The sequence below is a fragment of the Grus americana genome, chromosome 3, assembly GCF_028858705.1.
Source record: "Grus americana isolate bGruAme1 chromosome 3, bGruAme1.mat, whole genome shotgun sequence".
Taxonomy (NCBI): domain Eukaryota; kingdom Metazoa; phylum Chordata; class Aves; order Gruiformes; family Gruidae; genus Grus; species Grus americana.
The window spans coordinates 74,755,743-74,775,765 of record NC_072854.1 but is presented as its reverse complement, the minus strand read 5'-3'; the positions used below and the strand labels follow the sequence as shown (position 1 = coordinate 74,775,765).

At 45.5% G+C, this 20,023-nt stretch overlaps 1 protein-coding gene across 3 annotated transcripts in view; it reads right to left on the bottom strand.

Annotated features, from left to right (window-relative positions):
• LOC129203904 (solute carrier family 22 member 3-like) overlaps positions 1-20,023 on the bottom strand; it is a 31,130-nt gene that overhangs the window by 9,557 nt on the left and 1,550 nt on the right. For all 3 annotated transcript variants that reach the window (XM_054818852.1, XM_054818853.1, XM_054818854.1), the window contains exons 2-5: positions 8,562-8,665; positions 7,070-7,224; positions 4,259-4,424; positions 3,087-3,204 (exon numbers count right to left, since the gene is read on the bottom strand). In XM_054818852.1, coding sequence (XP_054674827.1) covers positions 3,087-3,204; positions 4,259-4,424; positions 7,070-7,224; positions 8,562-8,665 — 543 coding nt within the window. The remainder of the gene's footprint in view (positions 1-3,086; positions 3,205-4,258; positions 4,425-7,069; positions 7,225-8,561; positions 8,666-20,023) is intronic.

The following is a 20,023-nucleotide window of genomic DNA, read 5'->3' as shown; positions in this document are numbered from 1 at the left end:
CTATATTGTAGAAATATATATATATAAAGGGTGAGGGTTTTTTGATACACCACTCTCTCAAGAAGCAGCTTTGACTCAGCTGGTTGCAGTCCATTCTGCTTTTGGACAGAGACCAAGAATTAAAAAATTAACTTGAAAAAAACCATGCTAGGATAATTGCAAGCAACTGGACAAAAGGAGTTTATAATTTACAATTAATTCAATGAGTTCTGGACAGAGCTGAATTGTAACTGTGTCGTAACTCACAGAGCAAATGAAGCAAATGTTTATATGTTTTCATACAAAGGTCATCTGTGGTTTCTGCATGCCAATAAAAATGCAAGGCTGTTACATCCAGAGCCATGTAAGTGACTTGACTAATGAAATTGTTACAGACGTATTGGAAAATCTTAGCCAAAACGCATTGATGGATAATGCCTCTCTCTTCTCCCTGTCCCTCCACACCTGTACCACTTTGCCTGAAATTCTGGAGTTGCTATGTGAAAGCAAATTCTGCTGTGAGTTAATGTAAGAAATACACTTGATCTGCGACTAACACGCTTCCCAGGGATGCTCTCTCCCCTCTGGGCACAGCACCAAGGATGACAGACATCGTATATTAAAAAGGTCCCAGGAACAGATCCAGCATGAATCTGGATGTGTGGAGGTTAATCTGCTGCAGCTGTGAGTGGTTTAGGGTCATGAGCATGGACACTTAAGAAAAAAATTTAATATAACTTAAAACAAAAAGCAGGGAAAGACACACATTTCCATTCCAACGTGACGTTTTGAAAATGTTGATGTTTAGAGAGGGGAAGCGGGTATAGGAATGCAGGGCTGAACGTGGAGGGGGAGCTGCAGCAGCAGAACCTTCCTGCTACGTGTCTCAGGCCACACTTGGCACTGGGTAATGCTGACCTGGATGGGGGAATCTCACAGGTGTATATGCCCCAGCCAAGAGCAATGAATGGATTTACCCTCTTCTGTCTCTTTAATCAGTCTTTTCAGTTTGTTTCTCTCCCACCGGTTTCAGCCTGCAGTCCTCCAGTTGTGTACATGCTACTCCAGCGTGATTAGCAAAGCTCATTCTGCGTTGTGATACAGCTGAGGGTGATTTCCTAACCTTGGCTGGTGTCACAGAGATGTCTTGGCTTCCATCAGAAAAATGGTTCATTAATTGCTGGCCTAGCTTGTTACTGCTCATCAAAACTCCTGTCATGTTGCTTCACTAATGTACAACTGTTTTATCCTGTGTATCCCGTTTCTTGGCCAAGGAAGTTATGTATAACTTTTTCCCCTGACAAACCTTTGTGTGCTCCCCTGAGCAACATAACATTCATAGAAACGCCATTACAGCAACGTTATGGCACTTGAACAAGTTACGAATAAAGCAGCTGGGCTGTGGAAGTGTATGTTTCAGCATACTCATCTCTGCTGATAGGTCTAGTTTTGACTTTACAAAATCATTAGTCCAGAGTCATATATTCTAAGAGGCATAGCATAGGTTAGGGCCCAGCTTCTCTGTGGAACCTGCTGCGTGAACTTTACCTTGCCAGAACTGTCATTAACATATACTTAATGAAGGGGAAAGATAATGGAATATTGGTATAAATCAACTGGCCATTTCTATACTCCTGTTGCCACATACCCCTTCCTGTGCACACTTCATGCAAGGTCAATATTTATAGCAGGAATGGTCCTGAATAAGCAGAGCTGCTTAGGCTGGCTGGCTGATTTATGAAACCTGTTTCTCACCAGGCAAATAAAATCCTATGGATCTGGGAACAGCTATCTGGCGCTTAAGAAGAGTGTCAGTAATTACTGCTTGGGTTTCATCCATAATTATACTCTAGCATTTTGGTGAAGCAACCTCACTTTTTTTTGATAAACTGGGCTAAATTCATAGGTTCTCCCTTGCTTAAAAAGAGCAATGAGAAAGACCTAAGTAAGATACCACACTGTGGGAACCCAGGTTGCCAACTACCTGTTAGAAAGGACACACATCATGATGTCCCTTCCTGACAGAATGGGACACATCAGCCTCCTCCAAACACTGCCATCCCAAAGTCTTTGCCTTTAGTCTCAGTGAAAATTTAGTTAAAAGTCATATATGATAATTTTGTATATGTATAAAAATGAATGTAGATGCATATGCTTGTTTGTAGGCATAAAGGATACTACTGTATACTGATAGATGGACGTTTTATGTAGGCCATTTCTTTTCAATAAGAAAATCACAATTTCTGTCTGAAATACTTGTGGTGTATTCAGTATGCCACCTCTGGGCTGCTGTGTGCTGACAATTTGCAGGTGTTTTCCTTAGTTCAAATAGTGATTTCCAACATTACTGTAGCTAGCATTTAGGCTCCAGACTTGGTCTGTTGCGGAACAGGAACCTTGTCCACATTTGTTGTCATCACTGAACCATAAGGCCAATGCCATGGTAAGCACGGTCTGAGAGCCAGGCAATGCTACCCAGCACAGAACAAGGCAATGCCGCAATGACACATCTGCGTCATTTAAAATGCATCAGTCCTTTCAGTCCCGTCAAGACCACTTGTCAAAGTACTGTAATTCTAACATATATTTTCTTATTTTGTAAATAGTGATCTCAGACAGTCTTCCCCTATTTTGAATTTTGGGGCATATTTTCCCCCTACTGGGATGGAAGCAAATTTATACTTAAATTCCAGTTTTCTACATCATCTTCTCTTTGAATTGTAAAAGGACGTTCTAGCAAAGGCGACAGGGAAGTGGATCCTGCTGTCTCCACTCACTCTGTCAGCTAAAATGGCAGCTACTGTGAAATACCATTGGCCCTCGGGCTAGTTTCTGATATTTACCACAAGTTTTTAAAGTAGGAGTGTTGCAAATGAAAGACCTGATTCATTATTCTGCAGACTTCTCTTTTCAGCCCATGTCTCTCCAGCCAGTTCACTTTTACCCTCTTGCAATTAACAAAGTAGGTATGGGACTGACAATCTGTCTGGTGTGACACTTCAAGAGTGCTGCCCATCACATAAAGAGAATGCATTTTAACACAACTGAACCTTCAAAAGATTAAGAAGATTTAGGAAAAAACCTCTAGCTCAAACAGATGACAGTACCTCTGAGTAATGTGGTGAGAGATATTTCCCGTTGTGTTTTGCAATGTTGTGCATGATTTTTAATGCCTTCTCTCCCTTTTTGCGTGTCAGGAGCCAACGTGGAGATTCAGGAACCACCCTGTAAGAACACAGAAGTCATTTAATAGAGGTTTTGTCCTTTAACATAATAAGTAAATCAAAACCATTTGCCTTTTGCCTGTGTTAATACACAACACACTGCTTTTTCAGTCTTTGGGATACAGAAACTCTTTTGTGGACTGCTTTTCCAGTCAGTCTCCTGTAAAATATTTGGTCCTTGTGGGCAAGAAGGAAGAAAATAGACTATATCAATACTCTCCAAAGCTGAAAAATGAGAAATCTTAACTATTGTATTTGCACAATGGATGTCAAAAGTATGATAACCAACAAGCAAACAAGGTACCTGTAGAAAAGCAAGGAACAATGAAAATCAACACTAAACACATGTAGTACCAAGTATAGGCAGACCAGGAGACTTCTAGCTGTATCATTATAGGATAGACACACACACACGCTCTCAAATATATACATATTTTATCTACTGAACACAAAGCAATACTACTGATTGGTGTTTCAGTTTCTGCTAGCCTAGGGTTAAGATAATTCACAATTTAAAAGTTCACAACAGACAATGTTTAAGGAAACAATGTACAGGAGGAGGGTATGTGGATTAGTTTCTTTGGATCCAGCCCACAGGACAGTTGCGCTCCACTGGGACAGATGTTCACCACAGCATAGTGCTCTGCTTCCTCATTAGCTCTACTGCCCAACTCATGGGACCTGTAGAGCAGGTTCAGGCTCGAACTGAGTACCTAATTTGAGGTAAAGGTGGGGTCCCATGGCTGACAAGAAAAGCAGCCTTTGGTCAAGTTAACCAGCTATACAGCCAGCCCCAGGCTAGGCAGTAGCAGAGCAGGGTTCTGTGAAGGGCCATCTGTGGCAGACGAGAGAAGCAAATCCTGGACAGAAGGAGGAAAGTAATGTATGTCTGTGATTCACTAAAAAGAATTACAAATGCCAAAATCAACAATATGCAAATATTTCCTTCCTAACCTACAACATCTTGCACACTGGAGACTTGGGACCACAGCCTGGGTCTCAAGGTGCTTGAATAGCAATGGCAGTAATGACAAGAGCAATGACTGCAACTTTACCAGTAGTAGAGCAGGAAAAGGAAGTTGGGCAGTGAAATGGCCAGCTGGATTCCCTGCCAGGTGGGAATCAAGTACGCAATTCCAGGGAGAATCATAATTCCCAGGGTGAAGAATATCTGAATCACAATCCCAACGATCCGCTGGTCAGAACCAACAATCTCTGTCACTAAGCAGAGAGAAAGCCAACATAAACAACACAGGAACAAACCTAACTTGAAAGAAAAATATTAGTGGTGGAACATACGGAAGGATAGTACTGTATCAGGTCACAAGTCTGTCTAGCCCAGCATCTTGCCTTCAGCAGTGTAAGCATGTCACCAAGGCCGTCCAGGGCAAGCACGGGTGACACCTCATCATCAATTCACCCACCATTCTTCAGCTAGATGGGTTTCTGACTGCGTGTTTACTAATGAATTAAATAGGGTCAGGGCAGGAGTTTGAGAGTGCATCGTGATCATGCTTAGTGATAAAACGGTAGCACTCTTCCTGGCACAGTTTTGGCCCATGCCCCAGACCAGAGAATCCTCCAGGCAGGGGCTGCTCCCAGCAGGTAATATGGACAAGGCGTCTCTGGGGAAGAGTTTAGCCATACCATGCTGGTTGCTCTGAGGGCTAAGGTATGGTATGGTCCACAGCTTGTTTTATTTATTAGAACCAACATAGCCTTTGTTGGATTTTTTAAAAATATTTTTGTAGATTTTTTATTCTGTGAATGTGTCTAATCACTTCTGAAACCTATGTAAGCCCATATTTCAGGCCATGAGATCCATAGTTGAGATGAGCAATGCATAAAGTGTCTCTTGTTTGTTTCAAAACTGTCACCACTATTTAGCCTTCAGAATAAAAGCAGAGGGTTTTACCTTGGTTTATAATACACAGAAAACACCTCTTTTTTTAATTTTACTAAAGAAGACACAATTTTACAAATAACAATGATTTGTTCCAGCTGTCAATGCAGGCAGATACGACACCATTACTATTTTTATTGACTGGTCAACACGGCCGCACAGCTCAGGGGCAACTCTGCTGCCTAAAGGCAGCTGCTCAGCACTGCCCCAGGAAGAGCTGGGTTGTACGTAAAAGCAAAGTGAGATTCTTGGGTCAGCCTGTTGTGATTCTGAAGCCCAGATCAGTAGCTTAGGAGATGTATTAATGGCAACCATCCTCCTGGTCATCTGTATATGCCTTTTAAAAGATATTAGGTTGGTAAACGCTCTGGGTGATCCCAGGACATAAGAGTAGATCCCTGACGTGATTTAGATGGAATCACTCTCTCTAAGAATTAAGCACCTTGCTTAGGGCTGCGGTAATACACTGTCCCTCAGGATGCTGTACCTCTGAACCTTTCCCTAAAGTCAGGCAGTCTGCTCTGAGCATTGCAAAATGTTCCTTTCTGTTAAAACTTGGCCATTTTAAGGAAGCCATGAGTCTGTCATAAAACATTTTGCTGCTTAGAGCACTTGCAAAAGTTTTAGACTAAGATCTCAGTTTAAAATTAGGCCATGTGTTTGGGAGTGAAGGGAAAAGCAGTTTTAACTTTGCCCAGAAAACTTAAGTGCTTCTGGGCTTTATTTAGATGCTGAGAGGGCTAGACAGGGGGTTGGAAACATGCCTGCACCTACATCACGACGATTGTTCCCAGGTCTCACTGTAACTGTTTACATCTGGTTGCAATTCTGCTCTCACTTGTCTAAATTCCACCAGGAATTTTAAAAAAAAAAAAAAAGTCACAGGCCTCACAGACTACAGTGATGTTACAAATTTTTGCACTACATGTTATCACTGTGCTTTGGATTATCTTAGTTGATGCTATTTATAAAAAAGCTTCCCTCCCTTTTCCCTTTCCAGGTCCATATGGACCCTGGTGCCCAGCCTGACACTAAGCAAAGCCTTCCAGCTAAAGAATGAAGACCAGCCATCCAAGTGTGTGTCCTCCCAGTGAGGAAAAGCAGTTAACTCTTCTGAGCATCTGTGGAAGATGTTCAGACTCCTCCAAAATTAACCATGTCCCTGTTTGGGTATCCTGTTTGATTTGAGTCTTGCTCTGCAGATTTTGATCCACTTGGTGATCTTCTACGTAACAAGAAAATCTTTATCTATACACATTCTACTCCTCCACCTCTTAATTATTTATGTTAATTCATCCCCATCAGAGTCCATAGACTAAATAGCCATAAAAGTCTTCAGCTAACATCCACAGAGTGTGTTGCATTGCCACTGAATTGCCTACGGCCAGCTGCACACAGGTGTATTCAGATACCACAGTGATGGGTACAGAAGGAGAGCCTGGACAGTTCTGAAGGACACATCACTCTTGTTGGTCTGTCATAGTGCATTACTTCTCCCTTGCTCTTCTCCATGGCATCCTGTCAGGTCAGGCAGGCTTGTACGCTGCTGCTCATTTCCATCTCATATCAGTACTGAGTAACAGAAAGAGTTTGGACTTACTGCCATTCTCAGAGGCCACCTCTCTACCAGCAAATTAGCAGATGCTGCCAGGCAAGGAAACACTAGACTGTTTAGCTGCTAGAAGGGTCCCCAGCATGGTCTGGACACAGGCCAATGACTGCTTCCACAAAAATTCAGTTCAGGCACAAGCTTAGACCAAGTTACAATTTGCATGCAGCCACCTTATCTTGGAGGACAAACGCATTAACTAGGATGGACTTGGGTTACTCGTCTGCTGACCCCAGGGACAGTGCTTTGCTCCCAGGAAAAATTATTATCAAGAGCAGATGTAGCTGGACTCCTCGTCCTCCAAAAATCCCTCACTTTTCCTAACCAGAAAAGAAAGAAAATAACAGTTCTCACCGATCACGTAGCATGTCATCCAGGTTCCCTTGCCAAACACACCTTGGAGAAAACGGAAGATCACAAATAGAGTAAAGTTTGGTGCAAATGCGACTATGATACCACATATCCCAACCCCGAGACAGGAGAGCAGGTAGATGAGGATTCTGCCATATCTGTTGAAAAAAGGAAAGGAAAGTGAAAGTCATGAAAAGTCACAAAGATAGGGGTTTTTTCCTGGCATCTCATTTTAATGCTAGATCTCAAAGTGCCTTTTTGAGACTGGCCTTGTTCCAAAGGGAGACTGCCTGAAGCTTTGTGGTGTTTGGGATATGGGACTCTTTTTCCCTGCAGCAGTTATTACTGTCTTTATGTCACTAGTTTTAAAACTGGTGATGTCCTCACCAGTCCTGCTTTTATTTTAGAAAACTGTTTATCTTTTTATAGCTAAACTATGACCCATATGTTACAGTTCAGATTTTTGATCCAGTTGAAATAAGGGCAATGTTTGTTGGGGATTTCTGTTTTCACAAATTAGTCTCCTAATAGTAATTACAGCCAGTTCTGCAAAAGTAAGTATTTTCTTCTTTAATTACTTTATGTGATTTTCCCTTTTTATCCCTTTTTACTATATTCCTTTGAAAGATCAGATTTTCCTTAAAAGTATTTTTGTTTGCTAGTTCAAAATTGTTATCTGAGATGACATTCCAGATAATTCTGTAAGCATTCCTGCCTACAAAAAAAATCATACATTAAGTTATTATTACTATTACTACAGACACCAAAGAAAAATAAAACAGGCAGAAATAATGTATTTTCTGACCTGAAGAAATATTTCTGCCAATGAAATTGTCAGTGGTGCTCTCAGCCAACACATAGGTTGACTATCATTAATTATCAGCACAAACCAGGCTCCTCTTTTAAGAGCAAGGTAGAGCTTATGGGAACTCCCTGCTCTGGGGCAGGTCAGCTGCTTAAGCTTGAATATCACCGACATGTTTTCCTTGGTATTCATCCAGCTCTAACACAGTCGAGGACCGGCTGGAGGGAGCTATGACCTCAGTGGTAAGTGTATGAGTCCAGCCTGTGGAGAGAGTTACCGTACTAAGTCCCTTCCTTCTTTCCTTAAGTAGCTGCTTTCTTCATCAATGGCGCCTATTAAATATCCTCCAGTAAACACCAGTCCAGAAAACTCTTCTGAATGCTTCCTTTTCATTTCTGTGTCCTTCTGCCCTTCCTGGGTCCAGATGCACACAGAAAACATTGGAAACCACAAGAAAAGCTCTTTTCATGACATTTTAATGTCCAAACAGGATCAGTAAGTATGATCGCATGAAGTTTCCAGCCCAAAAGGAAGCGAAGATTACATTGGCTGGGTTTTGTTAACCCAGGCTGGGGATGTTTATCCGAAGTGAATCAAACCTCCAAAGTGCTGATGCATGTGTATTGCAGGTGACACTACAAGTGATTTCACCTCCAAAACCATCCAAGGACAGCAGCGCTTATACAGTACCTGTCTGCAGCATAGCCCAGGGTGAACGCGCCGGTCAGAAACCCCAGATTGAGGATAGCCTGCGAGAGATCCAGCATCCAGACATTGCCGCACACAAGGTTATACTGAGGGAACAAGGGAGAGGCATAAACACTCCAGGTGGGTCATTCATCATCCTCAGAGCAAAACGTTATAGAAACTGCATAGGGCCAGGCAGGAAAGGGAAGGGGAAGTTCAAACGTGCTTGTTCAACAGCAAGGACCAGCGGGTCAGGGAAGCGCAGCCATAGCAAGCACTCTTGAAGCTGTCGTGAAGATAGAGGGAGAGCTGCTCCTTGCCAAAAGGATGCTGTGTTTCATACATCAGTTGTCCAGATATGGAAAGCAAATTGCTCTTTTGCAAACCAAACACAACGCTGTTAAATATGTTGCCAAGGCAAAGCTATGGCTTTGTTTAGTGCAGAAGTGTGCGCAGCTATAGCCAATGAAAACATCAGCTTATAGAAATGGTTTATTTCTTTTTCTTAGTGCCTTCTAGATAAAAGCAAAAACATGTGGTTTCTGAGGAAACTGAAAACAGATCTCAGATCAATTTCAGACACATGGAATATGTATTTTCTTGGTGTAGCTTTCCCAGACTTTTCTATTCCTTATATTGCAGTAGCCATAACTCCCTCACACGATGTTACACTGGTGCATATTTGAAGAATTCATTAACAGGGACGGGGATGGGTGGGGTGAAGGGAAGAGGGAAGTGGTTAAGAGGAAGGAAGACAAAGAGACTAGGAATTAAAACTAAAATGAAATTGAAAATAAAGTAGCTATCCAGACAGCATGTCATTGGAAATTACTTTAGAGGTTCTTTGAGAATAAAGAAATTCCAACGGCTGCCTGCCAAGTTCTGCAGACCTTACGGGAGTTGGGAGATTTTGGTCCATACCTGGGGTAACCTTAGGAACAATGCAGCTTCAGGACCAAGTAAGCCACAGACAATAGCAGCTGCCACCATTTACCCTAGAGAGACCCTTGTGCTCTCAGGCATGAGCCATAAGAAATCTTTTTATTGCTAACTGATTGCTGAAGCTGGTTGCTGAAGCACACACAGCATGTCACGTTTGTGCTCACCAGCACGCGTACCGCAATACCAGCGCTCAGACACTGTGCTTGGATGGGGTGGCCACAGGGTGGGTTAGAGAGAAGATTAACAGCCTCTTGTGCCACTCACAATTCTCCAGACTCTGAAATGTAGTGCCGTGAGCCCAAGCTCTGTCTTAGCCCATTTACCTGCTGTGATGCCCAGCGAGTATTGCCAGTGCCTGGCGTTTCAGAGGTGCCTACACAGGAGATACAGAGGGCACCCAGACCTGGATTTCACTGACCCTGAATCTGGACCCAAAAATCTAAAGTAATACTCTTAAATGTTTATTTATGTATCTAAATAAGAAACCTTTCTTTTAATATTCTAAACTCCACACACGTGTCATTGATGCTCATTTCTATGGGCTATTCTTCACTTTTAAAAATGAAACTCCTCAGTTTTGATTTCAAATATACTATTAGCACTGACGCTGACAGTAACTACAGCAGAATCATTGTTGTTAGTTATGATGATTTTACTGGAAGTCCAGGACGTAGGTTTGTTTGTGGCTTTTTGTTTTTCTTGAAGCCACAGGCCTGGGAATGTTGTGACTCAGAACTGCAGTTCCAGCTCTCACAACTGTGAAGAAAAACTTAGCTGATAACCTCATAGGTCCCCAACCCGGTAGATATCCCACCCCCACTGACTTCTTTAAACAAAGTCACAGTTTTGATGTCATCCCCATTTCTCCGAGGAGCCTGCCTGGCCACCTTTCAGCCATGCCAGGTCATCAGTATCTGGCTTCCATGTCTGCAAGTCTTGAGCAGGAGCTGCAGCTTCCTCGGAGAGGAATAAAACCTGCTCCATTCCCCAGAGGTGCAGAGAGGAGCCCTCACACCTCTCTCCTAGCAGTCCCCAGGAATAACAGAGATCTGAGCCCATGCTCTGCAGAGTGAGTTGTCTCCCAGTGAAGGTTAAGATGGCTCAGCGCCTCACAAGCAGCTTAGCTCCTTGAAAGGTCAAAACCTTGGAGGCAAATACCAGGCTGATAGATCATCAGGGAGGGCTTCATAGAGGACCAGGTTTAAGAGCCCTTCACAGGCACAGTCAGAGAGCAAAACATGCTCTAACACTTGTGATTGCTCGTGACAAAGATGGCCGTGAGAGATGATTCCTCCTCATAAGCCAAAACAGCCAAGGAGAGAATGAGAAAGGGAGTGAGAGCATTATTACCTCTCCAGAAACAGCAATAAATTAGTGTGAGAACAAAATTGAAAAGTGCATGTAATAACAAAACTGTTAAAGCAATGTCAAAATAAGATGATGCTTAGACATAAAATCCTTAAATAAAACCATTGCAGATCGCTTAAAACCAGCTCACTCCTAATTTCAGTTCACGTTCAGAGACCAAGCCCCAGATTTCTAACACCTATAAACTGCGTTGGGATAACAGCCCTCCCCGCGCCGACGCGCCAGGTTTCCCAAGCCGCAGGCGGCTGTCCCGGCAGCCCAAGTGACGGCAAAGGGCGCGCTGCCGTCGGCAGCGCCGGGCGGGCGGCTGCTCCCCGGGAGGAGAGGGGTGCTGCCCGCCCTGCCGCGGCCGGAGCCGCTCTCCCGGGAAGGGCACCTGCCCTTCGGAGGGCAGAGGAGAAGCTCCAAAGCTACAAAGGTAGCTGAGGAGCTCAGCTCCCGTGGTGGTGGTGGTGGGTGGCTGTGCCGGGCAGCGCTGGAGCCGTGCCCAGGCAAGCAGGCAGTGCACAGAGCTGCCAGGAGGGACCAGCCTCAGCGCCCGCTGCAGGCGCTGGCCTTCAGGGTTTGTACCTGTGATCCTTTTTCAAAGGGTATATTATTTTTTAAAATAATTTGATCCCTCTTTACTCTAAACAGGCAATGAATGAGCTACCATGAAATAGGGCAGGAGAATGAACGTGTGCCAGAAAGAGTGATGGAAAAATATCTTCACTGGAGAGGACTCTTTCATCTGAACAGCAATTTCAGATGATTTAGGTGGCAGCTGAAACTAGCTCTTGGCTAACAATATAGTGAAATATTCTGGGAAATAGGAAAATACAGAAAACTTCTATGAAACTATGAGCTCTCTCTGAAGAGGTTAGTGACAGTATGCTAACTGTGCTCTCCTAAGTCAGTCCTGCACTTTGTTATTTTCTAGGTACTTAAATAACTTCTAGTTCAGATAAGCATTCTCAGACCTTTTCTGTTTGCTTGACGAAGCACCTAGCATTTAAGTCATCACCCTGCTAATGTCTTGCTTTTCGTTTGCAAACATAACCTTTAGAAGGGAATGTAACCTTTAAAAGAGAATTGCACACCCTGCAGAGACAGTTTTTTGATCCAAGCTGTTAGACCCACATCACCACTTCAGCTGTGACCTGGTTTGGTTGTGCCTGATAGTTATCCCTATCTACATCACCTGAAGGAAAAGCGTCTGCATCTGTTTACCCAGGATTTCAGCCTGTCTCCAGTTAGCCAGTAGTCCTCCTATCTAACGCTCCCCCAAAACACCTCCCATGTCCCTTGCTAGCAGTATCCATGAAAGGGAGTGTATTGGTGCCTTCCCTCTGTTTCTGAACGGTCATATGCCCGTCCATGCATGGGCTGATGTTTACACTCCTACCACACAGGCTGCTCCTATGCCCAGGCAGATGCAGTCCACTTTGTGAGGAGCTCACGGACCAGGAGCTCCTGTAATTCCATGCAAATACCTGGTGGCATCAAGGAGCAGAAGAGCTATCCCTGTCAGTAATCATCTCCCACTGTGAGTAACAGGAGATCCTATTCCCTGAAAGTACATGTTCTCCTCATACCATACCAAAAAATTCCCAGCATATGGTCTTTAAATGTCACAGACTACTCTCCCATGATCCTACTTGGTGTCCAAAATTGGTAACCCCGAACATCAAAAACTCTAGGGCTCTCCATCTGTCTAGACTACAGCTGTCTGACTTGGGTTTTCTTTGTTTTCTTCCTGAACATTCCAGTTTGGCACCTCCAGGGAAGAAGAGCTGTAGCTCACACCAATTGGAAATAAGCTGCAGAAGAGATGTGAGACCAGTGGCTCAATCCCGAGCATCACACAATCCTCAGCAAGCTGGGACCCAGCTGAGGCTTCCCTTCAGAAGTGTCACCTCTACAGCTGCAAGAGCACAACCCTGCTGCTGCAAAATTTGGGATATATTCTAGAGAAACATTTGGGAAACGTTGGAGTGAGGAGAGCTTACCATCCAGTCCTCCCTGTGCACTTGCAGGTGTCTCTGTCCACAAAGTGTCCTTGCAGTGTATGTCTATGCCATGAAGTAAACACTTCTGCTTTCACTTGAATAACCTCACCCAGGACAAGGCAGCAGAAAAGGAACGTCACCATGTCCTGCGTTCAGTCCCATAGATGTGAAAATTAGTTGCTAAAACATTTACTGCAGGGAGGGGGAGAATATGGAAATGGAAAAGAAAGCCTTAAGTTTTTTTGCCCCTCCCTGATCTTAAGCCTATTTGTTTAGGCATGGCTACACCTAGACCCTGTTAAAACCTGGCTAGCCAGCTTCTCATTGCAATCATCAAGCAGGTGAACTAGCTCAGCTAGCCAGCCCCAGCTAAGGGCTTGTCCTCTTCCTCAGCATTGCCATGCTCCCTGTTAAACCCCTGTTGTGGTTTAACCCGGCCAGCAGCTAAAACAACCCCACAGCTCTTTGCTCGTTCCCCCCCAGTGGGATGGGGGATACAATCAGGAAAAAAAGAAAAAAAGGTAAAACTCAGGTTGGGATAAAGACAGTTTAATATGACAGAAAAGGAAGAAGATGATGATAGAATATACAAAACAAACAATGCACAGCACAATTGCTCACCACCCACAGACCACCGATGCCCAGCTAGTTCCTGAGATGTGGTCCCAGCCCCTGGCCAGCTTCCCCCAAGTTATATACTGAGCATGACATCATATGGTATGGAATATCCCTTTGGCCAGCTGGGGTCGGCTGTCCTGGCTGTGTCCCCCTCCCAGCATCTTGGACCACCTCCCAACCTACTCATTGGCAGGGCAGTATGAGAAACTGAAAAGTCTTTGACTTGGTGTAACCATTGCCTAGCAACAACCAAAATATCACTGTGTTATCCACATTATTCTCTGAATCCAAAACACAGCACTATACCACCTACTAGGAAGAAAATGACCTCTATCCCAGCTGAAACCAGGACAGCCCCTCACTGCACAAGTGCATGCACCCAGCACAACTCTGCAACCCATCTCTGCATTCAGTGCCATGCTCGCCTGCACAATTTTTATCCACTATATGACAAAAAGCATTGTGTGCCTGAACACAGCCTCCTTCCATTTAGGCAGCTGACTAAAAAATGTTGTGCTGCCCAAATTGATAAACAATCCACATGTGCACTCCTTTCCTTTTAGCCTCGGCAATGAGCTGCCATCCTGAGCACAAGTGAGGTGCTGCCAACAGAGACAAGCAGCAGGAACCAGCTCCTTCAGGACATCTCCTTCTACAGTGTCCTGAACAGAGTAGGGAAAATCAGTCCCTTCCACCCTGATGGCCTTCAGTACAGGCAGCCACTCACTTCTGCTTGGAAATACATCTCTGTGCTGAACGTTTTCCCACCCACTAGAGGCTTGAACATCAACATGAAATCCCAGGGCAGATTTACAGTAGCAGTGGTGTGGCTGGAAGCAACTACACTCGTGCACTTTGCTGATCTCTAAAGCAGCAGCAAACCACCTGAGCGAGATCTCCCCGGGAGAAGGAAGAGGTTTTGCACTGGGCCCCTGTAGTTTATTAGTGGAGTAATCTCTAGCGAAAGGAGTGGGACTGGCTGAGATCAGAACTGAAGTGCTCATACATGACTAATGACTGGGAAATATGGGGGCTGTGGCAACTTCTCATTTCTTCATAGCTTTGGCAGAAGGAAAACATTTTCCATTTTAATTTGATATGCAGACTAACCGCAGACTTGTAATTCCTGGTGCTTGAGAGGCCTTTATGCACTAAGCAAGTCCCAAAACACTTCAGCACACCTGTCCCTGTAGAAATGGTTTAAAGGACAACGTTATTAAAAGCTCATTAAAACGTAGCAACTCTGAGTAGGAGTTTGGAAGCACTTTAGAGCCTGTTACAATTAAATTTCAAAAAGATGAATGAAACTCTTTGGTCGATAAAGAGATCTACAGTGATTCCTCAGCGCATACATTTTAAGTGGGATTCATGTAAGTGGCCAAACAGACGCTGGTTTACCCTTTCACTCCCAGTGACAAACGGTTTAGGGCAATATTCATGGTTTAAGGACACCTGGGGTGATGCAGACTATTGCTGCATGTTCCGCAGTTGTTGCTGGGCAGCTCCTCATCTCTCTTGTCCTCTGGGCTGTCAGACTGCTATCTTTCACACATCCTTACTGCAACAAAACACCATGCAAGCACTTGCAGTGGAAAGGGAGAAACTGCCTTTTTTTTCCTCTTTATGTCAAAGCTTCTGTCCAAGTGCTAAGGGACTAAGCGAGGACACTGTCCTTCTCCATGTCTTGTTTCAAGCTGAGCACTTAACAGGACAAATGGAGTCAGCCTTTACCCTGCTCCCAGGGCACTGTGGCTCAAGGCCTGAGGAACAGCTTAGCTTTGAAAGCTGTAGAGGTTTCTCTCCTGTGCATGGCCCAAGTCCCAGCTGGTACCTTCGCATCCCTGCCACTCAGATCACCTGGACTCATTGAGCCTCCTCGGACAGAAGACCTGTTCTGTCCTTTTTTCTTATGTCCATCCATGGCCAAAGCAAGAGGGAACCAGAGAAACTTACCATCTTGTAAAGGGGGAAAACCAGCAGCTGTCCTAAAAACAACAAGAAAACCCAAGGTCTGAACCCTCAGCCACTACCAGCTCACTCAATGGCAATGACAGAATGTAGCCCCACTGATGTAACCTGTGCAAGGAATTGCTCCAGCCCCTGTCATACAGGAAAAGCTTAGTTAGAGCTTCCTAAGAAATTCAGCAATTGCTGCTCCCACTGCTCCTCTGGCTGCCCTTTTTCCCTCTCCCTTTCCCTCCACTGCTTAATATTAAGACAGGGTACTGCCATGCCAATGACAATAACCATACTAGATCAACACTTTGAGGGTGAATTGCATTGTTTGTTGCCTTGGAGGCAGGCAGCAAAAGGAGCAGCGGTGCTTTCTCCACCCTGAGCTTGACTGCCATGTTATGTCCTGCTCAGAGGGTCTGAAAAAACTATGAGACCAACATTATCGCTTTGCTTATAGGTTTCTCTGCAAATGCTGGCTGACTTATTTTCTGAGACAGCTGGAAAGCAGAGGAGTAAGATGATTTATTCCCAGCAGGTGCAGTAGGATATGTTCAGATGATCGTTTGTCCACCTCAGACCTCACACTTTGGCAATAAAGTGTTGCCAGGTCTCAAAATGACATAATCTGTGGTGTGAAGACTTGCTGCAGACAGGGCATATTGGAATCAGTCCCTTCTGCTGAACTCCTGCCAAGAAAGTCTGCTAATAAGCCTAAAATATGCCAGCTGTGCTGTAGCTGCTGATGACCATGTAGACTTTCCTCTTCATCAAACCACCACAGGCCGTTCAACCTGCAGATGCAATTGTAATTCGTGCACACACCTCTAGGAGTCATCACTGCCAAAAGTGTCTGAATAAAATGGCTGTGATTTTGCAAACTATCACCAGCTGCTCTTTCACAGGGTGCTAGACTTTCTCCACTGAGACAAAAGCACTTAGTACCAAAGCCCAGCAATATTAAGTGAAGATCAGTGACTCGGTCTTCAGCACTGTTTCTGGGGAAATTAGATTTACTTGTGTATGTACTGGGTATGTGTGTCCCTCACGAGGCTCACCCGGCAGGAGAGGGCAGACAACGCACTTCCTACTTCAAGTGTTATGGAGCACCGGGGGTGACCTGGTCACCCTTCCAGACCCCCGGGCCAAAGCATGAGGCTGCAGTCCCCCCCGGTCCACCGCAGCCCCTGGCACCCCTGCTATTCTGCCTGCTCCATCTGCTGCGTCCTTTCCTGTCCTCCCCCTGTGAGAGGCACTGCTGTCACCAGCCTTCCCTCCCCAGCAGCGCCAGCCACCTGCCACCACCAGCATCATTTCAGATGGCATCAGCTGGCACGAGCCAGGCAGGGATTTAGCTCAACAATCACCCCCTCAGCCTCCCTCTCCAAGCAAAATCTGAGAAGCCACTGGCTTCCTGTCCCACCACTGACGCACGCAGCCACATCTTCCAGTTTCACAGGGAGCTATGCAAGTCCCCCTCAATTAAACAGGAGCAGACTGCACCAGGCCAAGGTCCTCTGTGCAGATCCACCACCTGTGACACCACTGCGTCAGAGGGGTCGCTGCCAAGTTTTACACATAGCAGAGGACTTTGCTGATATCTTGAAACCTTTACATCATCCCAGCTTCGGTTTGCTCAACTCTAATTCAGGCACCACGGTGCCAGGCTGTGTGCGCAGCACCAGTGGATAACTTCTCCTCTGATTTGGATTGCCCTCAGAGAAAAGCCTGACCTAAAGCAACAGAGCAGAGACACCCTTAGGCATGTCACTGCAGAAGGAGGGACCTCCTCTCAGAGCCTGCTAGGCATCAAAAGAAGATTTTAAAAGGGAACCTTTAGCAGTGCTCTGTCTCTTGTCACTAGACCAAGCTAACTGGCTTTGCCATGTGTTGTTCCTGTGATGATTTCTTAGTAGATTTGCTCTTCTCCTCAAATCCTGAGGGAGGAAAGCCCTGGTATGTTCTCCCAGTACCCCACTGTACCCCAGCACTGAGGCTCAGGAGTCCCGCAGCAGCAGGTGATGCAGCAGGCACCTGTCCTGCTTCAGCCCCAGCCAGCAGCTCAGCACCACACGGCCACTCACTCACTCACTCCTACCCCCGGTGGGATGGGGAGGAGAATCAGAAGACAAAGGTGAAACTGCTGGGTTGGGGTAAGGGCAGTTTACTGGGACAGCAAAGGAAGAGGAAAATAACAACAACAGTACTTAGAATATACAAAACGGCTGAGACACACAATGCAATTTTCTCATCCAACGACCGACCGGACACTCAGACTGTCCCAGAGCCATGCTGCCCCTCCCTGCTTGGCCCCTTTTATGCTGAGCATAATGTCATATGGTATGGAATACCCCTTTGGCTAGTTGGGTCACCTGTCTTGACTGTGTCCCATCCCAGCTTCTGGTGAAAATTAACTGTATCCTAGCCGAAACCAGGACGCACCTCAGTACTGCTTACAAAGCAGTGGGCACTTTTTATCAGTCCACATTGCCCCTTTTTCCTCTGCTTCCTGATGCTACTGCGAACACTTTTGCAGAAGATAGCTATCCAAGATGAGAGAGCAGCCAGCGAGCAGCCTGCTCCAGTCATGCACGAATCAGAGCTATGAAGTCAGGTACTGCAATACTATTCATTTCACAACTTCTCATAAATCAGTCCCTCCAGCCATATGATTTAGCTTCTTCGGGGTGCTCAGAACTGATTGCAATAGCCTGTGGTTTGGCTGCCAGACCTGCTCTGTGATATGACATCTTTTCCCAGTGAAGGCTTCACATGCCCGCATTTGCACTGTCTCCCCTGCCATGCTGCAAATCCACACCAGGTCTGTGCTTGCCATCAGCCTCGAAGAACTCCTTCACTATCCTGACTTTTTTATATTTTCTCTCTCTGTCCCTGAACATACGTCCTTCAGGTTGTCATGTAACTCATCCTTTTAACTTCATCTCCCTGGTCGCTTCCACTGTTAATTCAGCCAGATATAAAGTGCCAGAAATCTTAAGACAGTTGAAAGACACAGAAACATTTCTGCACACACGGTCAAAATGAAGCATTTACAAGTAGACACATGAGAAAAGACATGTTTGGTGATCTGATTAAACAGGGCTCAGATCTGCTTAAATTGAGTCATGATTTGTTAGAGCCTCAGCTGAGCAAAAGGAGACTAAATTAAGTCTGGGATTTAAATTGTCTTTGCTGGATGTGTAACACATTAATAGATATCAAGCTCCTTTTAATAGCTGATCTCAAAGCAATTGAGCCAGAATGTGCATGCCACAAGCTTCCTTTTTAGATGAAGACACTGAGCCACGTGGGATGTGATTTATACAGCAAATGTTGCAAAACTGGGAACGGGACACAAGTGCCACAGGTCACAGCCCAGTGTCCTCCAGCTGAGGTACCCCTGGCCAGCAAGAGTCCCTCTAGGAGCAGCAGTGACACATGATGGGGCGCTTTGCCCCAGCACAGGGGACAGACAGTCCCGGCCTGCTCCTACTTGCAGACTGTTGTTAGTCTCTAGCTTTCCCCATGCGTGCCTTTGGGAGCACATGTGGCGAGCATTTCCACAAGCACCCCTTCATCCCTCCCCCTCCAGGGGAGGGTCTCCCCAGGAGAATGGGGTAAGAAGGTGCAGATCCACAAGGTGTTTGCCAGAGAACGTTGAACCTTTCACTCCCATTTATTGCTGCAACACAAACACTGGTTTCATTTTCTCTTAGCTGTACCCAGTGGCTTAGCACTGCTGTAAAATCACAGTGGTTCTGCTAGATACACAAACTGCTGCCATAAACGGACTCTGAGCACAATCTTACAGACACAACTTACATGCTTTCACCTACAGCAAGGCTAAAGGGGGAAAAAAAAAAAAGGAACAAGAGAAAGGATTCTCTATATTTTTAAGTTCTAGGGGGAACGGCTAGCGCAGACTGCCCAAGTAAAAGACTCCATGACCTAACCTCTCGCAGTCCCCCAGCAGAGGTACGTCGGAGGCAGCAGCATAACCTTCCCACCACAGCCGCCTCCTGCAGTTCACTCCAGAGCCAGGCTGTGGCTCCTGGGCAGCATTCATCCTCCTGCCCGCCCCAGCCCTGGCTGCCACTGCCAGCTCAGGCAGACACACATCATTCCCAGGGAGCAAAGTTTGACGCTAGCTCCCTATGGGCCACTTGTGGCCCTCCAAGCAGCCTTGATTTTGGCAATCATAACACACAAAAGCCAGTTCCGAAGCTTTGCTCTAGGGCCAGCCAGGTGCTCTGATTTATATTCTCCTGAGCGTAGATCCTGGCTAAAGCTGCGCAGGCTGGATGTGGGGCTCAGGGCACAAAGACGCTGCTCTGAAGAGCCTGAAGCCTGAGAGCAGATCCAGCGATCCCAGCTGGAGGGGAGAAGGATGGTAAATTGAAAGGTTGGGATAAACACTGCTTTTTGGTTCAGTGTTTGCTCAGGGCTTTGCCTGCTGTGCCCTGCTCCGTGTTTCGGAGGGCACAGCTCCAGTGCAAGCACCTAGTTAAAAACCACAGCTGGATGCTCATGAGACAGGCAGGAGTCAGAGCCCACGGTTGCCTTGACACATTTTGCAATGCACCTTGATGATATCCT